This window comes from Cibotium barometz, chromosome 26 (genome assembly GCF_041138505.1).
Source record: "Cibotium barometz isolate CiBa-2024 chromosome 26, ASM4113850v1, whole genome shotgun sequence".
In the NCBI taxonomy this organism is placed as follows: Eukaryota; Viridiplantae; Streptophyta; class Polypodiopsida; order Cyatheales; family Cibotiaceae; genus Cibotium; species Cibotium barometz.
In genome coordinates, this window is record NC_141071.1 from 27,654,731 (window position 1) to 27,668,294 (window position 13,564).

A 13,564-nucleotide genomic window follows, 5' to 3' on the forward strand; every position below is an offset into this window, starting at 1 on the left:
CCAAGCCGGAAATTTCTACAAACCTCCCTGACTCTGAGCATGGGATTACTACAAATCCCGTTAAAAGAGAGAAGGGCTTTTCGCTCTTTCTCTTTTCATAAATGGGATCAAAACCCAACCCATACATAATTGCAACCAAAGATTTTCTTCTACTAGCGTGTTTGAATTCATGCAAAAGCTACGCGTCTCTACGGATAGTGCACAAATGCTTACGTCTCTCTAGACCAAGCTAACAACACTCCGGTTGTTAAATAGCACAACACTACGGTTGTGAAACACCAAAATACACTTTCTTATCATCTGACGATAAGAACAAAGGGCCCAGATTGGTCTTCGTCACACTACGGTGAGATTTAAAACCAATGCAAGTAGCTTTTTAAGTTGGTTTGTCTTAACAAATTAGTTAAGACAAACTTTTTTGGAGACATGGCCGGCAATCGTAAAAACGTCTCCGAACAAATACGATCAAAAGATCTATAAACTAGACCCCAACAGGCACATTCCATCAGCCCATTCAATCAAAATCAACCTAAAAGAGATTAAAATGTGCAATAACAAAAACTATGTGCGTGTGCACTTATATAAAAACCAATGAGGTATTACAACTCCCACAACTTAATTTTTAAAAACCGTGAACACGCATAATAATCTATGCCATCATAGGTCCTCATCCAAGAGATCATCTCTTGAATCTAGGGTCATACAAGCACTATCAAACTCTCCGTTCTGACTTTGCCAAGTGCGTCATCCACTAAGCGTCAACGGGCTCAGCTACAAGATCATCTACCAATGTGGACAAGGTTTGGGCATGGCGTAGGAGCTTCTAGACTCCTGCAAGACAAGTCAAATAACCATCAAAGGACGTACGGCCTCCGTATGATAAGAAATAATTCTTGCCACATGCGGGCAAGTCTGGTTGTGGTCAAACGCTCTAATTACCCTCTAGAGCCAAAAGGGAACTGCTCCCAATGCCACGTGTGGCCCACACATACATGGACTTAAAAGTGATCAAATCTAGCGTGCTCGAATTCTTGCGAATGCTCATTATTCACTCACACTACCAATGGACACCAAACTGAATGAACATGTGTGACCTACGCACACACATACGTTTTAAAATTTTGCAGTCATCACAATTTCAAGTTTGGTACTATAAGTCTTCTTCCTGTAGGTTGAGTACAGCGCCAAGACAAATCCAATCCCTGGAACTTCTCTAGGGTGGGAACATGCTTTAATTTACCTTAGCAAATTAAAAATAAATACATTTGGATAGCTGCAGGCCAAGGAACACGCTGTGACGCTGGCCCACGAGTACATACACGCTGCCCTTATGACATACAAGTGGAGAAATCTGTCCAGCCCACCTGTTACTGTCGAGTCAGTCCACGTGGTCGTCTTCCTTACGCCAGGTCTTGGACACTGGTTGGATCTTCAGCAGAGAGAGATGCTGCTGCTGGTTAGCTCTGTGCTACTACTGTATGCCTGTTAGTCAGCTTTGTGCTTCCGTTGGCGGTTAGCACTGTGCTACCACTGTATGTCTATCGGTCGGCTTTGTGCTTCCATTGTGTGGACTGTCGATCGGCTCTGTGATGTATGCATTGCATGTCGGTGTAGACTACTGTCCATGGTGGTCTTTCTTACCCCAGGTTCACCAAAACCAACAGCCTGCACTGCTCTGGCTTGAGACCTCTTGCGGCCCACTCTCTTGCGAGTGTCCTGCGACACCCACCCATAGTACACACACTTTCCAATTGCACAGTTGGAACACACGACAGCTCGTCCGACCCCTGTTCTCATGCTACCAGGATTAATGGAGGCAAGCACTGTTTGTTTGGCTGAGTTGCTCCCTTGATTGCTGCCAAATCAGTTGCTCCCTTCCTCTCTCATCCTCAACCAGCACTCGACCAGAAGAAGCGCACGCAGCTTCAGGCTCTCGTCCCTCGAGAGTTGGGAGGAAGGCAGTCGGGCTAGACCACTACACGTCATCCGGTCTCGTGCTTGCTACGTGGGCAACAGCCACCAGGCTATCTTGCATGGGACTGTAGAGAAGAAATCAGAAGCTGTATCTTGCTTGCACCCACACCCACCGTTTCAGCAGCGCTGAATTAAATGAATGCACACACGCAAGCTTGCACGAATCTACTCAAGGGCTGTTCCAAGTACACACAGCAAGTTGCAACAGCATCTATTCTCCTTGATTGTGGGCTGCACACACCTTTGATGTGTGCACATACATAATCGATTTCACCTTGCTGCGTTGCTTCTCTCCTTTGGCTATGGCTATGGCTATGGCTAGATATGCTTTGAAAAACGAGAGATAAAAAGAACAATTGAAAAGCAATATAAGATAAGAATTATCTCTTCCGAAGCTCGATCACACATGAGAAGAAAGAGAGGACTACGCCAACTCTGATACCAATTTTGCATCCACCATAGCCAAAGAGGGTCAGGAGCTCTAGTCACCACCCAGCCATAGAGGAGAATGTGGATAACTTCACACTCCCGGGCACTTTTAGGAGCCAACTCTGATACCAATGTTGCATCCACCATAGCCAAAGAGGGCCAGGATCTCTAGTCACCACCCAGCCATAGAGGAGAATGTGGATAACTCCACACTCCCGGGCACTTATAGGAGCCTGCCCGCCCATAAGCCTGCCCGGCCGCCCAAGTGCTCCGACTTGCATGCCGCCAAGACCCCGGATGCACTCGCCGCTCGCACTCCGGCATTCGGGCTCCACATCTGGTCGAGCTCCCATGCACCGTTATAGGCTATGTGACATTTCCCAATGTCTAAGCTATCTGCAGCAGTGCATTCTATAGATCAGGGCGGAAATCCACCACCTCAACCCATACCACGCATTGATGTTTTAGCAACCCTTGATAGTCAGCACTAGGCACCCCTAGCAGCACCATTTGCCTGGCGTAAAAGAGAGGTTCAATATCAAACAACTTTTGCTTTGCCTGAACTGAGTTAAGCAAGATTTCTAAGAATCCTCTCGCTGCATAGTAAACTCCGTCCACACATTATTTATTAGCCAAGAGATTGTTGACCCACTAACGAATATCCTTCGTTGAGGGCATGTCTCGGAAAAAACAATATTGCAGCTTACTGTTTCAGAGATGGGTTCTTCTGAGCAGATTCATAATGTATATACCGGTCGCACCAGCTGCATAGAGGCCGCTTGCTCAGTCACTCAAAAGGTCCAGACTCACATGCACCTGGAACACACACACGCATGCAGGCACGCAGCTGCACACACACACACACACACACACACAGCTCAGCACACCACAGCACACATTAAAAAAACTGTTTCATAAAGTGAAAGGGGAAAACTTCTTTCCACAAAGATTAAAATTTTATATTCAAATTACATTTCTTGATAGGTCTACTGCTCATTCTGCTCGCCCAAAATGTAACGAACTGAACAATATGTTAGTGAATGAGTTCTGCTATAAAACCAGTGGTACAGTTCAAAACTGGACTTGCTCATCTAGCTAACTTCCATGGTTTGAGCACATTCAAAGCCAACAAAATAAAATATCAGATATCAAGGTGATAGAACTGATATCCTCTTCCAACCTCTATAACCAACCAGGTTTGGCTTCTTGCCGCCCTGGAAGAACTTCGTGTTAATGCATAATACCTACATGTCCTAAGTTCTAGTAAACCACTATTGATAACACCTGAGTGACCTTTGGGGTCTACTTTACTTTAAATCAGTTTTTTCTTCTCAAAGAAAGTCTTCAGATGCCATAGCTGTAAACCAGCAACAAGTAAGCAGATGAAAAGCGATGTGATGCTAAACCATGCTAATCGCGAGTTCGTGGTCTCATTAACATTGCGCATCTCCTCCTCCCTGACAAAAGAAATGGCTGTATAACTGAACGCATACTAGAAGAATATGGGGTTGAAATGGGACCTGTTAGGGGGCATGCATACCTTCCTCTCAAGTACAGCATCTCATCATGGATGAGTTGGACAGCATCTTCTAGCTTTCTCAACTCAAGCTCTATACCCTGCAGAGTCAAGAGAACCACAGGCATTAGTGTCAGCTTGCCATTCAGAACACTATCAAAGAGACTGAATAAAAAGTCCATATGAAAGAGTTTAGATGAAGACGATGCAAAGAAACGTGTTTGTTTGTAGGCAATGCCCTTACTTCGATTTTCTCACGTTTGGCAATACTAGCCCAGTCCTTGGCCGCAACCCCTGTCCTCCAGTCTAGCTCTATGCCAACCTTAGTCCCCCTTGAGGCCTCTGGTACCCAGAAGCACACCATGTAAGTCCCCACTTCATTGGCTGTGAAGGAAAATCCACCTTCACTGACACGGTCTTGGTGATGCATTGTGCTTCCATAGGGGGAGGTGACCTAAAAGCAAGAAAACAAGAAGACTATGAGCCATAATACACATCCAAGATAGTTACTTGTTATCCTACCTTTCATAGTTTAAGGGTTATATCAACATAAAACACATGTTATGGCTATAAACCTGCAAAACGTCCCAACACATGTAATTCACCCGGTCGGGTGTGAGCACTACTTGGGTACCGTCTCGTAACTAATTAACACCAACACTAATGAAAATGGAAACAGCACTAGACAAAGACAATGCTGAAAATGAATTGCACAATGACACCACACTAGGGCCAGAATCAACCCACGCACCCCCCCCCCCCCCCCCCCCCGCGGGGGGGCGCTGTTCAATACCAAGTATATTATTAGAGTATTTTATTTTGTACAATGTTCCACGGGCTCTTAAGCCAGATTTGCCATAAACAAGTAATATGAAAACATAGAAAATTACATGAGAAAGGAGCTTTTTATAACATCAAGGCCCTTTACACACACACAAAAAAAAAAAAAAAAACACATGGGATTATTACATCTCAGCAGGTTTCATGGTTGATCCCCAGTTTCAAGCAGGCAATCAATACACAGATTCAGAGGTGGCAGATGGATGGGACATGATTTTGGAGAGACTTGAGCCTGACATTGCAAAGAAGAGAACTATTAAGGATCAACTGGCAGATTACAGGGCTTGCAAGAGGAGGTTTGGAAGAGCCAATCCTTTGGCAGATCACTTCACCACTGATCCATGTGTTTGGTGGGAGGACTATGGGACAGACACTCCAGAGTTGCAACAATTGGCCATCAAGATTCTCAGCCCGGCGGCGGTCAGTTCGTCTTGTTTGGAGCAACTATGGAGCTCATTTAGCCATATCGCTTCAAAGAAGCGAAACCAGCTTGGCACTCAAAAGACCAATGATCTAACTTTTGTGAGTGCCAACTTGCATCTTCTTGAGCGAAATGAGAACCCCCAATCTTGGAAGCATTGGCCAAAGGAGGATGAGAAGGGCTCAGAGGCAGAGGAGCATGCCAGTTTACCGCCTACGCCGATAGCTACTTTGGGCGAAGCAGGGGATAGCAGCTCCAACAACTTTCGAGATTATGATGATTTGTGCTCAAACGATGTGCAACTCTCGCAAGTTTGAGCCTACTCATGAGTTCCAAACTTGGCTGATGTATTTGCATTGTACTTTCTATTCTTAATTCAACAAGAAATTGACTTCATCTTGAGGTGTCCTTTATGCAAATAAAGTCTCGCGAAAGTACATGGCATTGATCATGCACATGACAAGGGAATTCACAAGGATCAAGCGGCAGCTTGAGGAGTATGGGAGCTCGATCAACAACCCGATCCATAAACTGCTTGGTAAGCTGCCATCATCCTTTGACTCTTTCAAAGATCACATCTACTTCCGTGAGCCTCTACCCTCTTTTGAGGAAGTTGTGACTTACTTACATGACAAATGTTTATTGAGAGGCAAAGGGAAGACAGATTCTGCTTTTGTTGCCCAAAGTAAGGACAAGTTCAAAGGAGGCAAAGGAGGCAGCAACAACAAAAGCGAGAAGGGCAAAAGCAAGGGTTCTAAGGAATCCAAAGGTTCCAAAGAAGAGGAGTGTGCCTAATGTAACATGCGGAAGCTCGGGGTAGTCTTCTTTCAGCCCTAAACACTCTTGGAAACCTTCTGATGCAAAAACGCACCATCTGATGCAAAAACGCAGGTATAGAGAGAGAGTAGAGAGAGAGAGAGAGAAGTGCTGGAAATTCAGTATAATCTATGGTACAAAAAGGGTACATGTCTGCAGCCCTTGGCTGCCTTCTTGAAAAAGGTGATAACACCCCAAAAATCAGTCCCAAACTAGGACTCCTACTGACTCAAACCCCTAGTGGGCTGAATGAATAAAACATAGAGCAAGGGGGGCTATTTATAGCCCCTTGGACTACATGGGGAACTGGCCGACTGCTGGTCGGCCAGTTACAAGCTCATAAAAATCCATTTAATGCAGCCGACTAGATGTTCTTGATGCGCCTGCTGCCCACACTTTGCTGACGTCAGCCGACAGCTCTTCTGGCAGCCAGCATCCTCTTTCTTGCAGCCGACAGCCCTCTGATCCATGCTTTGCTCCAAGTCCTGCTCCATGTCCATCTTCTACTGGTTCATGGTCTTTATCTGTTTGCCTCTTCTGGATCTAGCCCTGCAAATGTCCATGGCATCTGTGATGCACATGACATCCCCCTCTGCTAAACTTGATGACGGGAATCCAACCTGCTCTTGGATGACTGTCATCATCCCAATCCTGTCCCGAAGTCCCTCTGTCATCTTCCATCCCTGGCAAACCTTTTTCTCTGAAAATCCGGTCTGTTCTCCAAACCACTCTGTCTCTGAAAATCCGGTCTGTTCTCCAAACCACTCTGTCTCTGATGAAGATCTATGCATCTGGTCTTCCTCTAGTCCACAATCCATTCCTGCCCTGACTTTGAACACCGTCTTGGTCTTCATTCCTGGAACTGAGTCTGGCACTCTCACATCACCCTTGGAGGATCAACCTCCCTTGGGACCGTCACCTGAGAACCTATCTGGCTCACAAAACTGCCATCCCCATCTGGCACTGTGGAACACCACCAACAAACCTCTTGGGAGTTCTTCCCGCTTCTGTGCTCCTCGCCTTGGGCTTCGAATCCGTGTACTTTCCTGTACCTTGGACCTGTTCACCATCATCTGGGACTGATTCAGCGTTTAGCTTTGCTGAGCCTGATGCTCTGATACCAATGTAACATGCGGAAGCTCGGGGTAGTCTTCTTTCAGCCCTAAACACTCTTGGAAACCTTCTGATGCAAAAACGCACCATCTGATGCAAAAACGCAGGTATAGAGAGAGAGTAGAGAGAGAGAGAGAGAAGTGCTGGAAATTCAGTATAATCTATGGTACAAAAAGGGTACATGTCTGCAGCCCTTGGCTGCCTTCTTGAAAAAGGTGATAACACCCCAAAAATCAGTCCCAAACTAGGACTCCTACTGACTCAAACCCCTAGTGGGCTGAATGAATAAAACATAGAGCAAGGGGGGCTATTTATAGCCCCTTGGACTACATGGGGAACTGGCCGACTGCTGGTCGGCCAGTTACAAGCTCATAAAAATCCATTTAATGCAGCCGACTAGATGTTCTTGATGCGCCTGCTGCCCACACTTTGCTGACGTCAGCCGACAGCTCTTCTGGCAGCCAGCATCCTCTTTCTTGCAGCCGACAGCCCTCTGATCCATGCTTTGCTCCAAGTCCTGCTCCATGTCCATCTTCTACTGGTTCATGGTCTTTATCTGTTTGTCTCTTCTGGATCTAGCCCTGCAAATGTCCATGGCATCTGTGATGCACATGACACTATTGTGGCAGGCCTGGCCATACGGAGGCTCGGTGTTTTGCAAAGCGTAATGATTCCAAAGCCGCCAAAGCCAAGTACAAAGCCAAGGACACTCCAAAGATGCTGACAAAGATTCCAAGGACAAAGGCAAGGATAAGGTTCCAGAGGAGGGCAATGCCAAAGTGGCATACATGGTAGTTACAAATCTCCCGTTTCTTCACAGGATTCCTTCCTTGTGGTCACAGAGATCACTTCTGATGCAGAGGTGAGTGCCACACATGAAGAAATTGAGTGGATATGATAGCGGCGCTTCGGCACATATGACCAAACATTCCCACATTATGGAGGATTACAAGCCACTTTCTTCTTCTGTACGCATTGGAGATGACTCCTCCTTACCTGTCCATGGAGTTGGTAACATTTCTTTTGGTTCCTCTGCTACTTTACATGATGTTTTACATGTGCCACGTATTTCGAAGAATTTGTTTTCAGTGAACATGGCTGCTCGAAAGGGACTTGGCATTTATTTCGATGATGATTGAGGTGATTGATCGGAGAACTCTTACGGTTGTGGCTAATGGTGTTCATGATGAAGGCCTCTACAAGATCACCAACTTCTCTTCTCAGATTTCTTCCTTGGAATCTCATCTTCATCAGCTTTTCTCTCCCTCCCATGCCTTAGTTTCTATTGTAGATACTTCTTTGTGGCATTCACGTTTCGGTCATGTGCCTATTGCCGCTCTACAAAAGCTTCATTCCAAGCAACTTGTTAGTGGACTTCCAGAGTTGAGAGCTCTCCCACACATTTGTTCCTCTTGCATGATGGGGATACATCACAGGGAGTCCTTTCCAAAAGAGGCTACACATAGAGCTACTCGGAGACTTGAGTTGATTCATGCAGACTTGGCTGGCCCTATGGAGGTTGAGTCCCTTGGTGGGGCCCGTTATTATATGCTCTTGGTGGATGACTTCACACGAAAGGTATGGGTGTGTTTCTTGGCACGCAAATCTGATGCATTTGCCAATTTCAGGTCTTGGCTTCCAATGGGTGAGAACCAATCTCAAAGCAAAGTTTCATTCTTACGAACTGACAATGGTGGTGAGTTTGAACCTTTTGATGAGTTTCTTACTTCTAAAGGCATTCAGCGGCAGATGACTGTTTCTTATACTCCTCAGCAAAATGGAGTAGTGGAGCGGAAGAACCGAACAATGAAGGAGATGGCTCGATCCCTCTTGCATCATGCGAGTCTTCCTCCCTCTTTCTGGGGTGAAGCTGTGGCTACCTCAGTTTATCTCATCAATCGCTCTCTCACAAAGGCGGTCAATGGGAAGACACTAGAGGAGGCAACTTTCCCCGAAGTCGAAGAGGATAATCTTTACGGGATATAGTTCGAAGTCGAAAGGATACCGCTTTTGGGATCCTGCGTTGGAGGACATCATCATATCTCGTGATCCTCTTTGGATTTGATTCCTCTTCACCCATGCAGTTTTATGAGGATATTGATCCATTTCCGCCCGATATCGGTGAATTTTCTTTGCTCCCATCAGGCACTTCATCGTCCCCTGTGCCTCCGATGACTTCTGCAGCAACTCAGCCCGCTGTTGCTACTGTTTCAGCACCTGTTTCTGCTGTTTTCAGCCCCATACAGAGTGCTGGACCATCTTCCGGAACTTCTCAGCCAGTCTGGACAGCCTCTACATCATCTCCCACACGCTCGGACGTCCCTTCTTCATCCCCGGCTGCCCCGGGTGCGTCCATTACAGCTGCGGATACTTCCTCTTCCACATTTGTGAGGAGGGCTGGTCCACCCCGTTGGGTCCAGCAATTACTTCGAGATTCTAGCCTTTCTGACAGTCAGTTGCATGACCAGGTCTCTACTTCTTCATCCGGTCTAAGGAGATCTTCTCGGGTTCCCACTCCCACAGTGAATTATGCCCTTATGAGTACTTTTGCAGACAATTGATGAGCCCGAATCTCCAGAGGAGGCCCTTGCCCAACCACAGTGGCGACAGGCTATGGGAGCTGAGATGTCCTCTATTGAGAGGAATCATACATGGGATTTAGTACCACGGCCTTTACATCGACGAGTCATCGGTGTCAAATGGATTTTCAAAGTCAAGTTTCATGCAGATGGTACTTTGGATAAGTACAAGGCCCGTCTTGTTGCTCGTGGATATGCTCAAAGGCCGGCGAGGACTCTGATGAGACATTTGCTCCTACAGCCAGGTGGCAGGTTTACTTCCATTCGTATTGTTTTGGCTCTGGCTGCTCGTTTCAGATGGCCTGTGTTCTAGATGGATGTTAAATCTACCTTTCTGAACGGTGATTTAAAGAAGGAAGTTTATGTGGAGCAGCCTCTTGGTTTTGTGATTCAAGGACATGAGGACCATGTTTACTTGTTGAAGAAAGCTCTTTATGGTCTCAAACAAGCACCATTCTTGCAGGCTCCCAGATTGAGTTGGTCACTCAGGTTCAGTCTCAACTTTCCCTCACATTTGAGATGATGGACCTTGGCTTACTTCATTATTTTCTTTGTCTAGAGGTTTGGCAGAGAAATGATTGCATCTTCATTTCCCAGGAGAAGTATGTGAAGAAGTTGCTTGCAACTTATGGTTTGACAGATTGCTCTCCTCTCTCTTGTCCTATGGATCCCAATGCGAAATTGTCTAAGGAGGATGATACACCTTTGGTGGATTCCACAGAATACCGGCAGTTAGTTGGCTCCTTGCTTTATCTTGTCAACACCCGACCAGATCTCTCTTATGCTATGAGCGTACTCAGCCAGTTCTCTTCAGCAGCTCAGAGATCTCATTGGCAGGCAGCTTTGAGAGTGCTTCGGTATCTTCGTGGCACATCAGATTATGGCATTACTTATTCTGGTGGTTCTTCTTTGGTGGGCTTTACGGATGCTGATTGGGCTAGTTGCATTGATACTCAGAGATCTACTACGGGATATTGTTTCATGCTTGGTACACGATTGGTCTCTTGGAAATCTCAGAAGCAGAGGACAGTTGCTGCTTCTTCTACCGAGGCTGAGTACAAATCCTATCTTCTCTCCGCAGTCGAGACATTATGGATACATCAAATTTTGGAGCATTTATGTTGTGCGGATGATTCCCCTGTTGTCATCCTCTTGGATTCTCAGAGTGCCATTGCTTTAGCTCAGAATCCTGTGATACGTGGCCGCTCCAAACACATTGAGGTTCACTATCATTTTGTTCGGCAAGACAATCTTGCTGACCTCTTCACCAAACCGCTCCCTCGAGCTTCTTTGGAGGTCTTTCTTCATCGTTCTGGAGTCGGTCCGCCCATCTGGCGCTGAAGAGGAGGTATTGGCATTATCATCTCCAGATTGGGCATATATGTGCATATTTCATGCTGTATCTGGCCAGATTTATGAGGCCATGCATTCATCTTATTCTAGATATTTTTTTGCTATTTTTGTCTATTTTTTAGACATTATTTTAGTATTTTTTGCATAGTCGGCCACCCACTGTTTTAATGCTGGCCGACCAGCTCTTGTCCAACCTATATATAGGTGGCTTGGGTTTGCATCATTAGCACTTCATTATTCAGCCATTGCTGTTGGTTGTATGCACCTACGGGCAGCCCTCGTGCTCTACTTCGGCAGATAACAAGTCTTCTACTTCAGTTTTATTGCACACGTGTTTCTTTGCAAGATCTATTTGCTGTTTTTCTGTTTTACAGCCATTCTTTCAAATGTCCATGCCAGAAAACAAGTTCACGTGTGCAAAGCATATACTAAGCAGCATGCTAATGCATAATTTAATTCAAGTTTGGATAATCCCCCATCTTTCAAGCATTGTACAAATCCAAACCGATGATATTCAAGTGGATAATTAGCCAATCTGTTGACACAAGAGGAATCCCGAGAGGGAGAACGCCACCATTGCTTCCCACGCTTCTTACATGGACAATTCCAAATGTGACGAATTCAGGAGCATGCTTATCCTTCTCGTCAACTGACTGCGCATCAGCTACTTGTCTGCTCATCGTGACCGATCCAAATCCTGATCCTTTTGAGGCTTGAGTTCCTTTAGAAACAATGACCCTAGCTCCAGAAACTGGTTGGCCAATAGGGTTGATTAGTCTTCCATTCAAGAAGAGAGATCTTCCTGGTTATCATGGACTAGTTCTCTATAGCTCTAGTAGTGAACGTAAAGGAAAAACACAGAGCATAGATTGGAACATATCCTATCTTAACAAATTGAAAGCAACCTAGTGTCAAGCCTCCACATATCCCAGCAGCCAAGCACAGAGATGAGCTCACAGTTTACCATATAGCCTATTTGCACTTTGGAACCACCTTCCTGGGTTAGGCTTGGCACTACCAAATGCAAGGCCTATCTATCTACTGCGATATTGTGGAGCTTTGAAGGTGAATTTCATTAGCTTTCTTTCGGCAACCTTGACAAGCTTGTACATAAGGCTATTTGCTTCCAGTTAATGAGGAACAACCCAACCCCCAGAGAGGCTCTCCTTCTAATGAAGGCTGGCTCTCGTTACGGATCAGGGCTGCCACTGCTGTTGGCCACCCACCAGTTCTGGAGAGAGTAGGTTGATTAGCAACAATAAAGATGGACAAATAGGGGGAAAAGGGCCCCTTATATAGGATCTGCTGCAGCAAATGTTCTTTGACAACATGGAGGCTGTGCATCTTTCCTGTTCAAACTTAGCCATCCGGCCTGTTTGTAACCTGGCTAAGCCTACCCTGAGACGCCCGCGGCCCTGCCCTGCCCATACTTACCCAGACTACCCACCCACTTATGGTCTCACTGCTTCTGGCCTGTCTGCTCTGAAACATCTGATGGAGAAGTACGAATCTTGCACAAAGTCTGTGATAGTACCAGGGTCAACATCCAATGTTCTGATCCAATGCGATCCATGTTCAATATTCAAATTACATTCACCAATTGCAGCTACAATTCAAGACAACATCCGACGCAGAGTATGATCATGGAAAGGGCTAAGGTTAGCATCAATACACATCAAGGTTACGACCCACTACAACATCAAAACAAAGCATGAGCAAAGCTACTAACAAACACAGAGTAAGGCTGTAAGCCAACACAAAGCATGACCAGTAAGGCTATAAATATGCCAGATTAAGGCAGTGATTATGCATAACATGAGCAAAAGTTTTCAGAATTCTAGCAAACACAGAATAAGGCTGTAAGCCAACACAAAGCATGACCGTAAACGCTACAGACATGCCAGATTAAGGCTACGATTATGCATAACATGATCCTTGCACAGTGCTACAGTAGATGAGAGCTAGGGTTAGCAAAAAACAAAGACCCATGAAGGAAATAATAATTAAAATAAAACCCAAAAAAAGGCTAGCGTTACACTTACCCTGACGGAGATGATGGGGGTATTCTCAGAGACCACGTGGTAGTTGGCGAGCACCAGGCCCTTGGCGCTGAGCTCCTCAGAGAAGCATTTGGTCTCGATTGCCTCCATGTCGAACCGCATGGCGTGGGCGGCCAAAACGCAGGTGTGGAATAGCATCAACACCACAATCAGAGGCCTTTTGCTCACGGACAACCTCAAGTCCATTTCTTTTTTCTGTCCTTGCTTGCAGATGGTCACTCTGAAGAAGACGCGCCCCGACACAATCAGAATTACAAGTAAATTATTTTTTGTATGAATAGGGGCATACAACGAGTGGAAAAAGAAATTCCATTAATTAACTGAGTGATATTAAGGTTTTTTTCCCTACAAATCTTAGGATAAAAAAACTTACGTAATAATATTATTTATTTATTAATTATTATATTTTTATTTCCAACGGTTGCAACTGTGCATATCCGTCTCCTCCTCCCTACCACTTACA

General features: G+C 45.6%; 1 protein-coding gene across 2 annotated transcripts; it reads right to left on the reverse strand.

Moving 5' to 3' along the window:
• Positions 1 to 1,076: 1,076 nt before the first annotated feature.
• LOC147623833 (transmembrane emp24 domain-containing protein p24delta3-like) lies at positions 1,077 to 13,361 on the reverse strand. 2 transcript variants are annotated; one of them, XR_015269217.1, is made up of 5 exons: positions 13,084 to 13,361; positions 4,164 to 4,373; positions 3,944 to 4,020; positions 3,111 to 3,860; positions 1,077 to 2,917 (listed from the first exon to the last, which is right to left on the reverse strand). XR_015269217.1 is itself a non-coding variant. In XM_086820469.1 (4 exons), the coding sequence occupies exons 1-4, from the start codon at positions 13,285 to 13,287 to the stop codon at positions 3,716 to 3,718; spliced, it is 636 nt and encodes a 211-aa protein (XP_086676595.1). In that variant the 5' UTR covers positions 13,288 to 13,361; the 3' UTR covers positions 1,077 to 3,715. The 2 variants fall into 2 exon arrangements, 1 of the variants encoding a protein (XP_086676595.1); XM_086820469.1 differs by having other exon boundaries at positions 1,077 to 3,860.
• Between the last annotated feature and the right edge of the window lie 203 nt (positions 13,362 to 13,564).